The sequence below is a fragment of the Apodemus sylvaticus genome, chromosome 5 (assembly GCF_947179515.1).
Source record: "Apodemus sylvaticus chromosome 5, mApoSyl1.1, whole genome shotgun sequence".
Lineage (NCBI taxonomy): Eukaryota > Metazoa > Chordata > Mammalia > Rodentia > Muridae > Apodemus > Apodemus sylvaticus.
Genome location: NC_067476.1, coordinates 150,059,137 through 150,073,163, shown reverse-complemented (window position 1 = coordinate 150,073,163; position 14,027 = coordinate 150,059,137). Strand labels below are relative to the sequence as shown.

Sequence of the window (14,027 nt, the reverse complement as noted above, 5' to 3'; positions counted from 1 at the left end):
AACATAATACCTTCTAGGACTGTTTTGAGACCAGAGTTACTCGTAAGGAGCTTAGCCCAGTACTGATCAGCCTGTGTTCAACAGGAGGCCAGTGCTTGTTGACAATCCTGGCCTGGTAGCTTACCTGCTCTGGGAAATAACACATAGAATCCCCTAGGGTGTTTTTTTTTTCCTTTATAAACTAATACTCCTTGTATTCTTAATGCATGGGGGTGGGGTGGGGCTGACTAGCAGAAGCAAAGACAGAGTTCCCTTTATTCCTATAATCCACAAGGAACCCACTGTAGTATTCTGCACTACCCTGGCAGGCATGTAATAGATGCTGACATCTAATAAAGAGACTGGAAGCAGGTCACAAAGTATAGTAGAAGCTGTGAGGAGCTTCTGGTGTATCTTCAGGCCCCCATTTCCTCCCTAATCCTTCCCTAAGCGTTCTCAGAACAGAAGCACTCCTCTCTCCCTCCCACCTACCCCATCTTCTAGCCTGGCTCACAATGCCCAAGCACCTGAGTGGGTGCCCCCTACCCCTTTCTCCAGATGCCACTGCCCGGTGCCACACTGTTGGAGAAGACCATGGTCAGGCCCACACCAGAAGCCTTAGTAAGCTTAAAGGAAGTGCTCTGTCCCACATACTCGGAAGCTTGGCTGGACAAGGGAATGAAAAAAGGCGCTCGCGCTTGCACACACACACACACACACACACACACACACACACACACACAAAGCTAAGGTATTGGGGAATGCTCACAGTAGCACCCACTCCACAGCAACCCAGAACCACATCAGCCTGTCTATCCAGGACAGAACTGGTTGGAATTGGGGTAAGCTCATCTCAGTAGGAGGTCTTTGTAGGGGAGCACTCTCAGGTTACAGTCCCCTGCAGAAGGAAGGCTTTGCCAGGTCTACAGAATTGGTCCTTGTCAAGAATACACACACACTCAGAATTTCATTTCAGGATTTCCAGAGCTGACAATTGGCTGGCCTGGCTTGCGTAGCAGGGAGCTTTCTGCAGGATCTTACATTCCTCCAACCTTCCAAGTGCAAATTCCATCCAGGCACTGCAGCCAAGGAGTGCCAGCTACCATTCAGAGTGTGCTAGAAGGTGTAGAGTAGAGTAGAAAACAATCAGGGAAGGAGAAGCTTGGGCTTAGGAAGCAACTACCAACAGGATGTGACCAGCAACACTCCTGAAGGAAGAGGTCAGGAAGGCTGGGAGATGGCTGAGTCAGACCGCAGGGCAGAGCTCTACCCCTAGAACACATGTAAGACAGCCACGGTGGCATGCACACACGATCCCAGCGCCAGGGGGCGGGGACAGGCCTATTGTTGGTGCTTGCTGCCTAGCCAGCTTAGCTTTCTTGCCAGTTCCAATCCAGTGAGAGACCCTGTCTCAAAAAAACAAGCTAGTGGGTTGGAGAGTGGCAGTTAGGAGCACAGGCTACGCTTGGGCTTTCAGAACCTACATGGTGGCTCATCTGCTACCCGCCCCAGGGTCTCCATGGGCACCACATGCATGTGATGCACAGAAGGACATGCAGATAAAGCATTACACATACTAAAAGCCCAGGTGGATAGTCTTTGAGGAATGACACTTGCCGTGACACCTAGCTTCCATATGCGCCCACATAGACAAAGCTGTCACATTCTGAATTTGTTCGGAAGGCGCACACTGGATGTGGAAGAGAAGACCGAAGATGCCTCAAAGGGCCGGGGGCGAGGGGGGGGGGGAGAGGATGGAGGTCACTGGCCTGGGGGACAGTGGGCGAGCACATCTGGCCTGGGACAGGGACTATGACAAGGTCAGCTGCGGGATTCTAGCCATCAAATGGAGAAAGCAAATAGATGAGGGCAGCTGGGAAATGCGTGCTGGGAGAGGTGACACCTGCAGGAGCGGCCAGCTCGCAGAGTTACTTCCAGCTGACATACTGGAGGAAAATCAGGCGGACCACAAGCTCTTCTGCCCTGGCCGTCAATCCCCCCCTCCCCCACCCCCCACCCCCACACCACTTAGCTGGCACAAGAGCCACCCACCTACTTTTCTTTTCTTTTTCTTTGTTTTGTTTTGAGACAGGGTTTCACTATGTAGCTCTGGCTGTCTTGAAATTATGTAGACAAGGCTGGCCTCAAATTCAGAGATCTGCCTGCTTCTGCCTCTCTAGTGCTCAGATGAAAGGCATCGGCTAACATGCCCAGCCTCTGTTTTCTTCTTTGTTTTAAACACTGGGTCTATGTAGCCCAACTGAGCCTTAAGCTCACGGTCCTAACTGTAGCCTGGAGGACTGAGACCCCAGCTGTGTGCAGCACAGCTCCTGGGCCAGCCACACCCACGGCCCTCACAGCCTACTCATTGCTACTTGGGGAGAGTGCAAAAAGAAATGTCTAGACCAAGCTGCTTTCGCATCTGGACTAGCCCAGCACCCTTCCCTCCTGCGCTGTTGAAAGACCCGAGTGGCCCAGCCAGTAGTTGAGCTGAACCAGGCACCTCAGGTCTATTGCTGTGCTCACACCCACAGAACTTCAGTGTGTCCCTGCTCCCCTCTCTATAGTGGATCTCAGACCAGAATTCGCTCCCATGCTTACACTGCTGGGCACTGGTGGCATGTCCTGAGATGGCCACATCCTGCTGAAGGTCCACACAGAAAGCACTGGTGACAAGTGACAATGCAAGGGCCTGTGGGAGGACATGCAGAGGGCGCTGATGGCACCCTGGCATGTCACAGCCTTTCCAGAGGAAGCAATGTCTCATGCGGCTTTGGAAGCAAGAGTGAGCCAGGCAGTGAGGGGTGTGTGGTTGGTGAACAATGTGTCCTGTCAAGCGTTAGGAGGGAACGGGGGCTCTGGGTGGAGAGACCGAGCTAACGGAAGTGTGCTGGAGGAGAGCTGGGGTAGGGTGTGGCTATGGCTATGTATGGGCTATGCTCTGGCTCCACGGGAGCCCAGGGCTCTCTACACAGGGAGGCGAGCAAGGGCAGGCTCTGGAGCTAGTGTGTCATCTAGTGAGCAGTCCTTTTCTTTTTCTTTTTCTTTCAGTTTCTGAGACAGGGTTTCTCTGTGCAGCCCTGGCTGTCCTGGAACTTGCTCTGTAGACCAGGCTGTCCTGGAACTCACAGAAATCCACCTGCTTCTGCCCAAGTGCTGGGATTAAAGGGGTGCACCACCACTGGCTGAGGAGTGGGCCTTAATACCAAACATTTTCAGGCACCAGAGACCCAGCCATTCTGACACACTGTAGTTAGCCACTCTGCCTTTGCTAGTAGGATTTTCATGATCATAGGTTATATTTACAGAGAAACTCCGAGCCAAAACCAGAGTTGGGGAGTCATTATGAGAGGGGTGGGGGGATACAGAGGTGAGAAGGCGTTTCCGGCCTGGGTGGGCCCAGCACTCCTCCCAGGGCTTTAGCTGGGAACTCTTCCCAGGCCTCAGGGAAGAAGCAACGACCTAGGAAGGCAGCCACTTTATTACAGCAGTAAATTCACCCCCTCATACCCACACAGTCCCACAAGCTCTACTACACCCCATCACCTGGGCCATCAGAATGTCCTGTAATGACTGAAGTACCTCGAGGCTGTCCAGCATACAGCAGTGTGAGCTCCTTCTCAGTAGAAGCCTGGCTGCCACAGGGATGGAAGGGAAAGGGACTTGGCTCAAGTCTACCCCACTGGAAACCACGCCTTGGCCCAGACCAGGTCCAGGGTTGAGTTAGCCTCAAAAGCTAACTCTGGAGACAGAGGGGTGGCAGAACCTGTGACCAGGTTGTGTATCACCTCCCTTGGGGCAGGTGGGCGTGCAGCTGCAGTCGCTGGAGGGAGGGAGGATTAGAGAGGGGGCACACCGCGGGCACGCCGGATGAGGTTAGCCAGCCGCTTGGCCAGGCCGCCTGACTTGGGCTCTTCGATGTGGAAGGTTCGGGTGAGGAGATTGTAGAAGGAGCCATAGCACACGGCCACCACAGTGCATGTAAGGCAGATCACATTGTAGGGCATGCTGAAGTCGGGGGTGGGCAGGTTCACTAGCAAAGGCTCTGTGTAGAGCCGCACAAAGTAGCTGGAGCCATCAGACACCGGGAACCTAGGGATGGGAAGAAGTGCTGAGACAGGACTGCTGCCCCTCCGTCCGTCCCTCCCTCCCGTCTCCCCTCCCCCACAGCGTGTGCTGCAGTCCCCTGACACCTAGTAAGGAAGCACCTCACTGGAGCGCATGCTCACTTCATCTGATCAAAGGAGAACGCCAGCACGGAAGCAAAGGGCCTCGTCTACTGCCTTAGTCTCAGCCCTAACGGCTCTCTTCAAAAGAGGTAACCTACTGCATGCCCCCACCACCTGCTCCTCCACCATTACCACCATCACCACCACCTACCTCTACCAGCACAGCTATCTAAAACAATCTGCCCATGAGCTGTGAGCACAGGGGACAGGCCAGGTTGTGTATCAGGTGCTCTCTGAGGTCCCTGACACTGGGTTAGCGTTCTGCTGATGTTAAGTTCGTAGGTCCATTCTACTCTTCCTACCTATTTCTTAGCCTTTTATACATCTTTACAAATGTCACAGACCACTAGGATTTCAAGAGCTCTGGCTAAATCTCACATGACTGTGGAATACAGAAGGGTGTGGTCACACTTACAAGGTGTTGAAGAGAGGGCTCCCTTCCCAGTCCACTGGTTTGGCAGCCACCACGCTGGGCACAAGGGCGCTGAGGACAGATGGGCTGCAGAGAAGATGGACAGACATGTTCTCCACTAGCTCCTCCCACCAAAGCCAAGAGGTAGAATCTGGGCAGTTGACCGGGTTAGATCCCACCTGACATAGAAGCCATGGTTGGGGTCTGGTGTGTACTCTGTCCACTTGAGCAGGGCTCGTTCAAATTGGATGGAGACCTTGGTGACGGAGTTGGCTGGCAGCTGAATGAGCATCTCCAGGAGGTGGGGCTGCTGCCGGTCCTGAGCAGGTTGGTAGTGGATGTAACCTGGATGGAGGCAAGAGCCACCGAGACTCAGTTTCTAAACTCAGACTACCTATATCTCTCTTCCAGTCTGCCTTGGGGCACAAGAGGCAGCCAAGTGTCTTCTAACAACTGGAGAGCGTGTTTGCTGTACCATAGGGCAGTCAAAAGAGGCTGCATGGATACTGCACACCATCCACCTGGGTTGTTTTGTTTTTTTAAAGATTTATTCATTATGTACACAGTGTTGTCCCTGCATATCAGAAGAGGGCACCAGATCTCATTACAGGTAGATGGTTGTGAGCCACCATGTGGTTGCTGGGATTTGAACTCAGGACCTCTGGAAGAGCAGTCAGTGCTCTCAACCGGAGCCATCTCTCCAGGCCCCATTCATCTTCATATCTCTGAAACTGTGGCATCTTGGTTAGCGAGATGGCTCATGTAGACACCTGCCACCCAGCCTGATAATTTTGCTTGTTTCAATCCTCAGAGCCCACACGGTGAAGAATCAACTCCTGCAAGCTCTCCTTTGACCCCTTGACATGTGCCTCAAAACAACCACCCCTCCCACAAAAAAACAAACGAAATATTGAAACTTAAACTGGGGCAGCAGACATCACTGTCTGATATAGTACAAGAGCAAGTCTAGTCATTTGGGAATTCTTGCCAAAAATACAGGACATAAATCTAATCAGGTTTCTAAATCTAATACCAGCTCGCAAGAAATGCGGGGGTGAGGGGCACACATTCAATAGCACCACAAGGACAAATCCAGACTGTCAAACACTCCTCATGCACATTAGGTAACAGATGACCCAGTTTTAGCAAATAACACTTTTTTAAAAGTATGTATGAGAAAGCCATAAGAAAACCTGTTACTTTGTAAGTGAATTAAAAAATAAAATTAGGTCAGGAGGTGGTGGGGTACCTAAAGTGCCTTTAATCCCAGCACTTAGGTGGCAGGCAGATCTTCAAAGCCAGCCTGGTCTAAATAGTAAGTTCTAGGACAGCTAGGGCTACACAGAGAGACCCTGCCTCAAAAACCAAAGCAAATAAATACATGGATGGATGAATGGATGAATGGATGGATGGATGGATGGATGATGGATGGATGGATAGATGGATGGATGATAGATGGATGGATGGATGATGGATGGATGGATGGATGGATGGATGGATGATGGATGGATAGATGGATGGATGATAGATGGATGGATGGATGATGGATGGATGGATGGATGGATGGATGGATGGATGATAGATGGATGAATGGAATCAACACCAAAAGCTGTGACCTGTTATAGATGAGTATTAACACTTACCAAGCATGAGGTTCTGGGTTCAATCCCAAGCACAATCATGTTTTTCAGCAGTTCTTTTAAAAATGATTTAAGTTTTGTTTTACGTTTATGTATGTGTGTCTGCGAGTGGGTATGTGCACAGGAGTGCAGTACTCAAAGAAGCCAGAAGAGGGGTTAGATCCTCTGGGGTTGGAGCTCTGAGCTGCCTGATGCGGATGCTAGGAACCAAAAGTAGGTCCACTCAGAGTGGTGAGTGCCCTTAGCCTGCTCAGCCATCTCTGCAGCCCCCGCCAGCAGCACCATTATGTTTTTAAAAGGGGAAAAAGGAGCTCAGTGGTAGAACACTTGGCTCACGTGTACAAGGCCCTGGGCTCGCCCCCAATACCAGGGTCGGGAAGGAAGCACAGGAAATGCAGCATGTGAGTACTAACAGAACTGAGTGAGCAGAACATAGACCTGAAACTCCCTAGAAAATAAAGCCCATGTCCTTCAAGATGGACTATCTCGTGGGGGTGTAAGACAAATGAGCCCTTTCCTCCCAGCTTGCTTTTGATCATGGTGTTCCATCACAGCAATAGAAAACCTGATAGAACAGAAGTTAGTACCAGGAGTGGGGAATTGCTCTGATGCACATGGCCATGTTTTAAAGAGGATTGTGGAAGGACTTTGGGACCTCAGGGTAGAAAATCCATTGAGTGTTGAGAGCTTAGTGAGCTGTTCTGTAGGAGCTTGGAGGGTAAGAATGTTGGGAGGCATGCACATGGTGGAGGCCTGGCTTGGGAAGTTTCAAAGGGAAACAAAGACTCTACCCCAGGCCATCAGTGTGAAGAATCTGTGGTGTCTGGCCAACAGGACCTCAAGAACTGACTGTGATTAACAAAAGACCAGAACCACTAAAATGTAACCTTTGCTTTGCTGGACAATAAATGCTGGTCAGTTGGAGCTGAAGAACCAGTTGTGATTAAGAAGAGACCAGCATCATGAGGTGAAATTTGGGAAGTGTATTCTGAGAGTCAGCATACAGAAGCTGTGTTCTACAGGTAGCCAAGGTTGTACCTAGTGCTGGGCAACAGAATTTGGTAGTGTAAGAGTCAGTCACCTAGCTGGTGCTGGTTCTGAAGGTATGAGGGTGTCATGAGAGCACTGTGGCCTGGCACTATGTGGCAGGGTTGGACTCTCTGAAGAAAGCCCAGGAAAGTCTATTGATGAAAGTGTGGCCCAGTTACAGCAGAAGACCCCAGTATTCTGGAGATAACAGGACCACAGAACAACTATCAAGAACAGCAGCAGCCGTGGGGTAGAGCCACGGGAGCCTAGAGGACAAGCTGGGTGTGCTGTAGAGGGCAGAGTCACAGAAGCAACCCAAGCTCACTCAAGGAGCCCACACAACCACGAGTGAGCCCTAGAGACTGGAGAATAAGCTATTTATATTGTTGGATTTGGTTTAACTTTGTTCAGATTATGACTGTGCCAGGGTTCTTCCCCTCTGAAGTGAGAAAGCATTTATTTTTTATTTTATTGGAGTTGAGAGACTTTGACTTGTTTGGTTTTTTGAAACAAGGTTTCTTTGTGTGGCCCTGGCTATCCTGGAACTCACTCTGTAGACCAAGCTAACCTCAAACTCTAAAGGCATGTGCTTTGACAGGCTCAGACTTTGAATTTTAAGACTGGGTATTTTAAAGATACAGAATTTAGTTTTCTTTTCTCTTCTTTCCCTCCCCCCCTCTCGCTTTTTTGTTTTTTGAGACAGGGTTTCTCTATATAGTCCTGGCTGTCCTGGAACTCACTCTGTAGACCAGGCTGGCCTCGAACTCAGAAATCTGCCTGCCTCTGCCTCCCAAGTGTTGGGATTACAGGCGTGTGCCACTACACCCGGCTTCTTTCTCTCTCTCTCTCTCTCTCTCTCTCTCTCTCTCTCTTCTTTCTTTTTCTCTCTTTTTCTCTTTCTCTCTCTTTCCTTCCTTCTTTCTGTCTGTCTTTCTTTTTCTCTCTCTCTTTCCTTCCTTCCATCCGTCCGTCCGTCCATCTCTCTCTCTCTCTCTCTCTCTCTCTCTCTCTCTCTCTCTCTCTCTCTCTCTCTCTTTCTAACTTACTTTCTTGTTTTGTTTTTTGAGACAGGGTTTCTCTGTGTAGTCTTGGCTGCCCTAGATCTAGCTCTGTAGGCTAGGGTGACCTCAAATTTACAGAGGTCTACTTGCTTATGCCTCCCCAGTGCTGGGATTAAGGTGTGCCACCATTGCCCAAACTAAGAGATGGAATTTTTAAAGACTGTGGGACCTTTAAAATCTGGAATGCTGATATTAATGTGTGATTTGGGGGAAGAACAAGAAAGGAAAGTTTATGCCTAACAGTTATGTGTTTGCCTTATCAAGTCAACCTCTTTAATCTCCCAAAAAAGTGAAGACACTATGCACCCCACCTCTACCTCCCTTTCATCTTCCACGACCTGTTTCTCCTGGCCAGATCAACTCCCTCTTAGAGTCTCTGTCATGAAGCCTAAGAATGTACTCATGGGCTCAGGAGGAGACAATGAGGACAACGAGGTTGCTGGCCTCAGAAGGCTCTAAGAATCAGCAGGAGTGTGCGCTCTAACTGCGTCTGCTTAGAAGCTTCCGGCTGCACTTCTGGAACCTGCGCCTAACCCTCTCTTTCCCACCTGCACAGGCCTGCAGGTTTACTGTGGGACTGCTAAGAAGTGAGTCTGGAAGACCTAGGAGAGGACAAGCTGGGGGAGCTGGGTGTGTGTGGAGGGGGAGGGGTGTCAGCTCCTCACTTGGTTTGTTCTCCTTGCCCTTGGAGGTGATGGTGAGGGTGTGCACATACAGCCGCAGGTACCAGGGCACGGCATCCAGCAGCAGCACGGGGAAGGCGCGGTAGGGATGGGAGTTGTACAGCAGAGTACTCAGCTCTCCCTTCTGCAGCCCATAGCCACTCACGTACCGCTGCGCATGCAGGAAGGGCACGGGCAGGGCCTCTGCTAAGAGAAAAAAGAATCAACACTGCATTGCTCCTAAGAGAGTCACGTCCCACCCCAGCTCCCTGGGCCCTGCTCAGAGTCCCAGACCAGGGAGTAGATGCAGAAAGCTCTGCTATTAGCACTGGGAAGCTGGGGCTCAGGAATCATCCATCTTCCCTCGCTCACTAAGATAAGAGGATGGCTAATGCCCTGGCTCATGTGTCCACAATGTGTCCCCTTCCTGCCGTACCAGTACTGCAGGGTGCTTCCTCCTTTCCCCTGGTGACAGCTATATGAAACTGAAGCTTCTCTTTTACAACACAGGAGTGGTAACTAAGACAGCATTATTCACTACTCTATGTCTGTAGCATGGCATACATCTAAAACTATTTGGCCAACTGAATGCACAAACGAACTCTGTACTTTATATTACTATTCCATCCCATCCCTAGGGACCACTAGATCCCTGTTTTGTTATAGACACTCATGCTTAGTGTGGCCAGAAACCTGCCCAGTCATAAAGCGTGGAAGATGTGGGTTTAGAACCAGGAACATAGTAAGGCAGGGAACTGGGGCGGAACCCCTATGAACTTGAAGAGAACCCCTGTCCGAGCCTGCTGCAAACCCCATGCCCAGCAACTCACCACTATCTGGGGGTCTCTTCCATTTGAGCTGGACGTTGAGGTTTCGGGAGTTATTGATCATGGCTGTGTCAAACAAGTCATAGACGGCATAGGTCTTCTTGGTGCCCAAAATGACATCCTGGTATGTGGAGGTTGGGGGAGGGCTCACCTCCAGAGCTTCATTATCCTAGCCACACAAGAGCAGCATTCAGAAGCAGGCAGGGGGCAGGCTGGCGCTGGGGAAGAAGGGTGTGTGTGTGTGTGTGGCTCAACACCTTGGTACCTGGCTGTAGCCTGTGACATCCACATAAACTAGGCTCTGAGACGCCAATGGACAGGCCTCTGTGAGAGTCCTGGAGAACATGCGGAAGAGGGACCAGTCTGAGAAGAAAGAACAGGGCTCAGCAAGGGCTAGGAGAGGTGGGCCCATGCAGACAGGGCAGGACTGCGACAGGGAGACAGAGAAGAGGTGTCAGGACAGCTCACCTTTCTTCCCCTGTCCTGTGATGAAGGCGTCAAAGACAACCGAAAGGGTCTGCCTCAGCTCCCAGGAGATGCTGGTGCAATGAGCATTCTGTCATAGGGGCCGGGTGGTAGCAGTCAGGGATTGTACTGTCTGTCATCTAACATGCAGCTCCAAGGACTGGCTCGGACAGATCCCCTCCCCCCCCCCACCTGTTTCTTCATATCTTCAGTTTGGCTGCCTTGCTACCATTCCCTGTGGAGCACTTGACCCTGAGCAGATCCCATGTCAACAGCTTTATGTACATCAGTTTGATGAACCATTAAAACCACCCTCAAAGTAGAATCTGTTACTCTTGTGTGACAGAGGAAAGAATGAAGTTCAAGGAAATGAAATGACTTCCTCAAGGTCATGCCCGCTGGCGAGTGACTGAGCCGGCAGCTGTGTTCACTGGCTGCTGTTCCTGACTTTGGGCTCCAGGAGAAAGGCTGCCTGAATGCTCCCCGGCAGCCACTCAATCACCCTGGCGCACAGCCAGTACCCCGCACTGAGTACCACTCCAGCCACTCGCTCCTCAGCGGGAGCCAGGCAGATTTACTTGCACTGCCTCTCCGAGCCACTGGTAAGAACCTACCCTCATTCCCCAGACTTACTCGGCAGATAGGCCGGATATGCACGGCCTGGGAGTGGTAACTGGTGTGAAACAAGCGGTCTGCTTTCAATAGCACTGAGAGACCGGCCTGGAGGAGACAGGAAGAGATACGGGGCTGGTCAGGACCCCACTTGACATAGGGGCACTGATTCTCTTAAATATACTCTGGCTGCTAGGCTGTGAGTGGGTTTAGAACCAGGAACATCGTAAGGACATCTGCCAACTCCCATGATGGCCTCCACCCTTCCACACACACCTTGGAGCTACAGGGCAAGAGCTTCTTCCATGGAGTGAGGTTCTCCGTGCAGACAACCTCCCGAGGCAGCACAGCATAGCGCAGGAAGTAGTGATCAGTGTCTGAGGGAGACAGAGGTCTAGGAAGGGAATATCTGGGCCCTGCCCCTCAGAAGCCCCTCTAAAGATGTAGGTGACCTCACCCACCCACTACTGTTCCACTCTAGTGCTACTGCCAAGTGGTCCCCCCTCTAGGTGGGACTCCAGGGGGGAAGCAGTGCAGAGACAGCAGTCTTAGGAAGCTGCCTGGGACCTGTACGCCCACCACATTTAGGATCTAGCCCAGCTGTGGAAGAGGAACCCAAGGGGTAGGGCGCAAAGGTTAGGGTAGAGGGCACAGGGAGGAGAGGCCGTACGGCTATCTCACCATTGGCCAGCCCCAGAGGTTTGAAGGAGGCGGTAGGAGTGACGGTATTGGTGGAGTCGATGAAGTTGAGGGATGCACAGAAGATCCCTGAGAGGACATTACTGAGCTCCTTCCAAGACTTATCCACACTAGACAGAGACACAAATCTACTTACTGGCCTGTGCTTACAGCCTTGTAACCCCAAATCTTGAGTGGCCTCCTTAATATAGCCACAGCTGACTGCCAAGTCTATGGTGGAACAAATCTGCATCTCAACCACGAGACAATGATGGGAGTCGAACCAGCAGCACCCCTGCTCAAGGATCCCTTGCCTCGTCTTAACCTCCACAGCCCCTGCTCTGGGCATCGCAGCAGCCCTGGAGGTCTTTGTTCAAGTGTCCATCTTGCCTGGGAACACTCTGTTCATAGTTCTGCTGCTCCTGTCTTATCCCTGCCTCCTCCACAGAGCTTCTTCTGCTCTCCTCAAGCACAGCCTGCAGTGTTGCTTCTGAGTGTCCCAAGACCCCACTTAAGCCCCTTTTAGGGGATGGCAAAGTGGCAGCAGCACATTGTCCTAAGTGCTATGCTACATCCGGTGTATGCAAAACCAACCCATTTGGCAGTCTACAAACTTTAAAATTACTTGTTGGTATTTGCATGTCATTTCTCATGCAAAGGTCTGATCTCTCTTGGAAGTGACAGTCTGAATTGTCATATGGTTACAATCCTTAGGAACTGAGTGGTGACTATTTCAGATTGTCACAAGGGCCTGCCACAAAACCTAACCCTCGCTATCGGGGCTCTAAACCTGGTGATGTTTGCATGACTGATGCTTGCTGGGCAGTTAAGAGGCAAATGAGAGACCCTTATGTTCTCATTCCAGGGTTTCATCAATGTCGTGACGCGCTCTGTCATTGGTATTCTGTGGCCTACGCTGAGATAAGTTTGCAATCTCTGCATGGGAGAATTCTACTTTAGGAAGATCACGACAGCTATTGGGAGATTTTCTGTAGTTCACAAGCAATAGCTAGAAACCTGACCCTCCTTCACTTCACAAAGACCATCCTGTAGCCCAGTGCTACCCCACAAATGTTCTGTTAGGCATGGGTATTATTACTTTTTAAAAAATATAAATGAATATCTTAAAAAAAAAAAAGACCACCTAGTCCGCCAATTATCTGTGGCCTTACATCCCAACCTGCTATTTGCCTCTTTAGAGAAATGCACATAGTACCTCAGACTTGGAAGTATTCAGGAAAGGCTGTTCATTCAGCAAAGTAAAGAATGTCACTCAGTGGTAATGTAATTTCTTCATGCTGCATGTGTATGCACACTGATGCAAATTGCTGTGGAGGCCAGAGGTGAACAACATGTCTCTTTCATTCCCTCTGCATCTTATTTTGGGAGGGGGGGAAAGGGGGGAGGGGCAGACTAGTTCTGTCATTGAACTTGGAGGTCACTGATTCAAGTAGACTGGCTTGTCCAGCAAATCCTGTCTCCACCTCCTCAGTTCTGGGATTACAGGCCTGTATTACCAACCCGGCTTTTAAAGTGGGTTCTGGAAATTAAATTCCTGTCCTCCAGCTTGAGTAGCAATCATTTTACTGACTGAGGCATCTCTCCAGCCCTGTAATATTATTTGTTACTTCCAAAATCAGTTTTAACTCGGTGGGATCACCACCTATCGCAGTAGCTGGTCCCAAAGCCAATGGCAAGATGACACCACCTTCCTCTGTCAAGGTAGGAACTCACTCTGTGACAGTGTCTTGGAACCAGACCCAGAGCTCTGCACCTGATGGAGCCTGCAGGAAGGGTGGCCCCCAGTATCGGGTCCTCCAAAAGCCTTGCGTGAAAGACAGGTGTAGCTCCCGCAGAGAGTACTTGGAGATCAACTGTCCCAGGGCTTTAGGGAAGAGCCTGTAATGAGACACTGAAGAAACCAGGGCAGGTGAGTGGCGACCCAGGCCCAGCTCCCTGAGATAGCTCTCTTTAGGAACTAAGCAAGGTGCTGCAGAAATTTTCCTCAGGTCCTGAACTCACCTCCTTCTCGCTGCAGATCCGAATCCCAGCGCGTGCGGAACTGGAATGTGGCGGCCACGTCGCCAGAAGGCAGCGGAGTGATAACGAGCTCCTCTCGCAGGCTGTCGCGTGGGCCCTCCGCGTGGCCACAGCAGCCCTGTCCCACCAGCAACAACAGCACCAGCAACGGCAAACCGAGCGGCATGGCAGCCGCCATACCTGCGGCCGCTTCCGCCTCCCAGCATCGCCCGCGCCCACCAAAGGCGATCATCCAATAGGAAGCGCTGGTGAGAGAAGACTTCCGGTGTCGTCTCGGAAACCACTCCGAGGTTACCGGAGGGACACGGATGTAGATCCACAAATCACGGATTTTGTCGACCCAGCAGCGTGAAGGGGTGTGGGCGTGTGGCAGGGAGGAGAGCTTGCCTGAGG

The 14,027-nt window shown here is 51.1% G+C and overlaps 1 protein-coding gene across 2 annotated transcripts; it reads right to left on the bottom strand.

The window, feature by feature from the left end:
* Positions 1-3,442: 3,442 nt before the first annotated feature.
* On the bottom strand, positions 3,443-13,852 carry Pigt (phosphatidylinositol glycan anchor biosynthesis class T). 2 transcript variants are annotated; one of them, XM_052184245.1, is made up of 12 exons: positions 13,617-13,852; positions 13,329-13,506; positions 11,598-11,725; positions 11,193-11,293; positions 10,938-11,024; positions 10,308-10,395; positions 10,105-10,202; positions 9,843-10,008; positions 9,016-9,219; positions 4,800-4,965; positions 4,624-4,707; positions 3,443-4,071 (listed from the first exon to the last, which is right to left on the bottom strand). In XM_052184245.1, the coding sequence occupies exons 1-12, from the start codon at positions 13,810-13,812 to the stop codon at positions 3,819-3,821; spliced, it is 1,749 nt and encodes a 582-aa protein (XP_052040205.1). In that variant the 5' UTR covers positions 13,813-13,852; the 3' UTR covers positions 3,443-3,818. The 2 variants fall into 2 exon arrangements, with proteins under 2 accessions (XP_052040205.1, XP_052040206.1); XM_052184246.1 differs by having other exon boundaries at positions 9,016-9,216.
* Between the last annotated feature and the right edge of the window lie 175 nt (positions 13,853-14,027).

Coding starts and splice junctions, on each gene's coding strand:
- Pigt (XM_052184245.1), bottom strand. CDS start 13,812: ATGGCGGCTGCCATGCCGCTCGGTTTGCCGTTGCTGGTGCTGTTGTTG. Junction 10,009..10,104: donor ATGTCACAGGCTACAGCCAG/GTACCAAGGTGT, acceptor TTGTGTGGCTAG/GATAATGAAGCTCTGGAGGT. Junction 4,708..4,799: donor AACCATGGCTTCTATGTCAG/GTGGGATCTAAC, acceptor TCTTCTCTGCAG/CCCATCTGTCCTCAGCGCCC.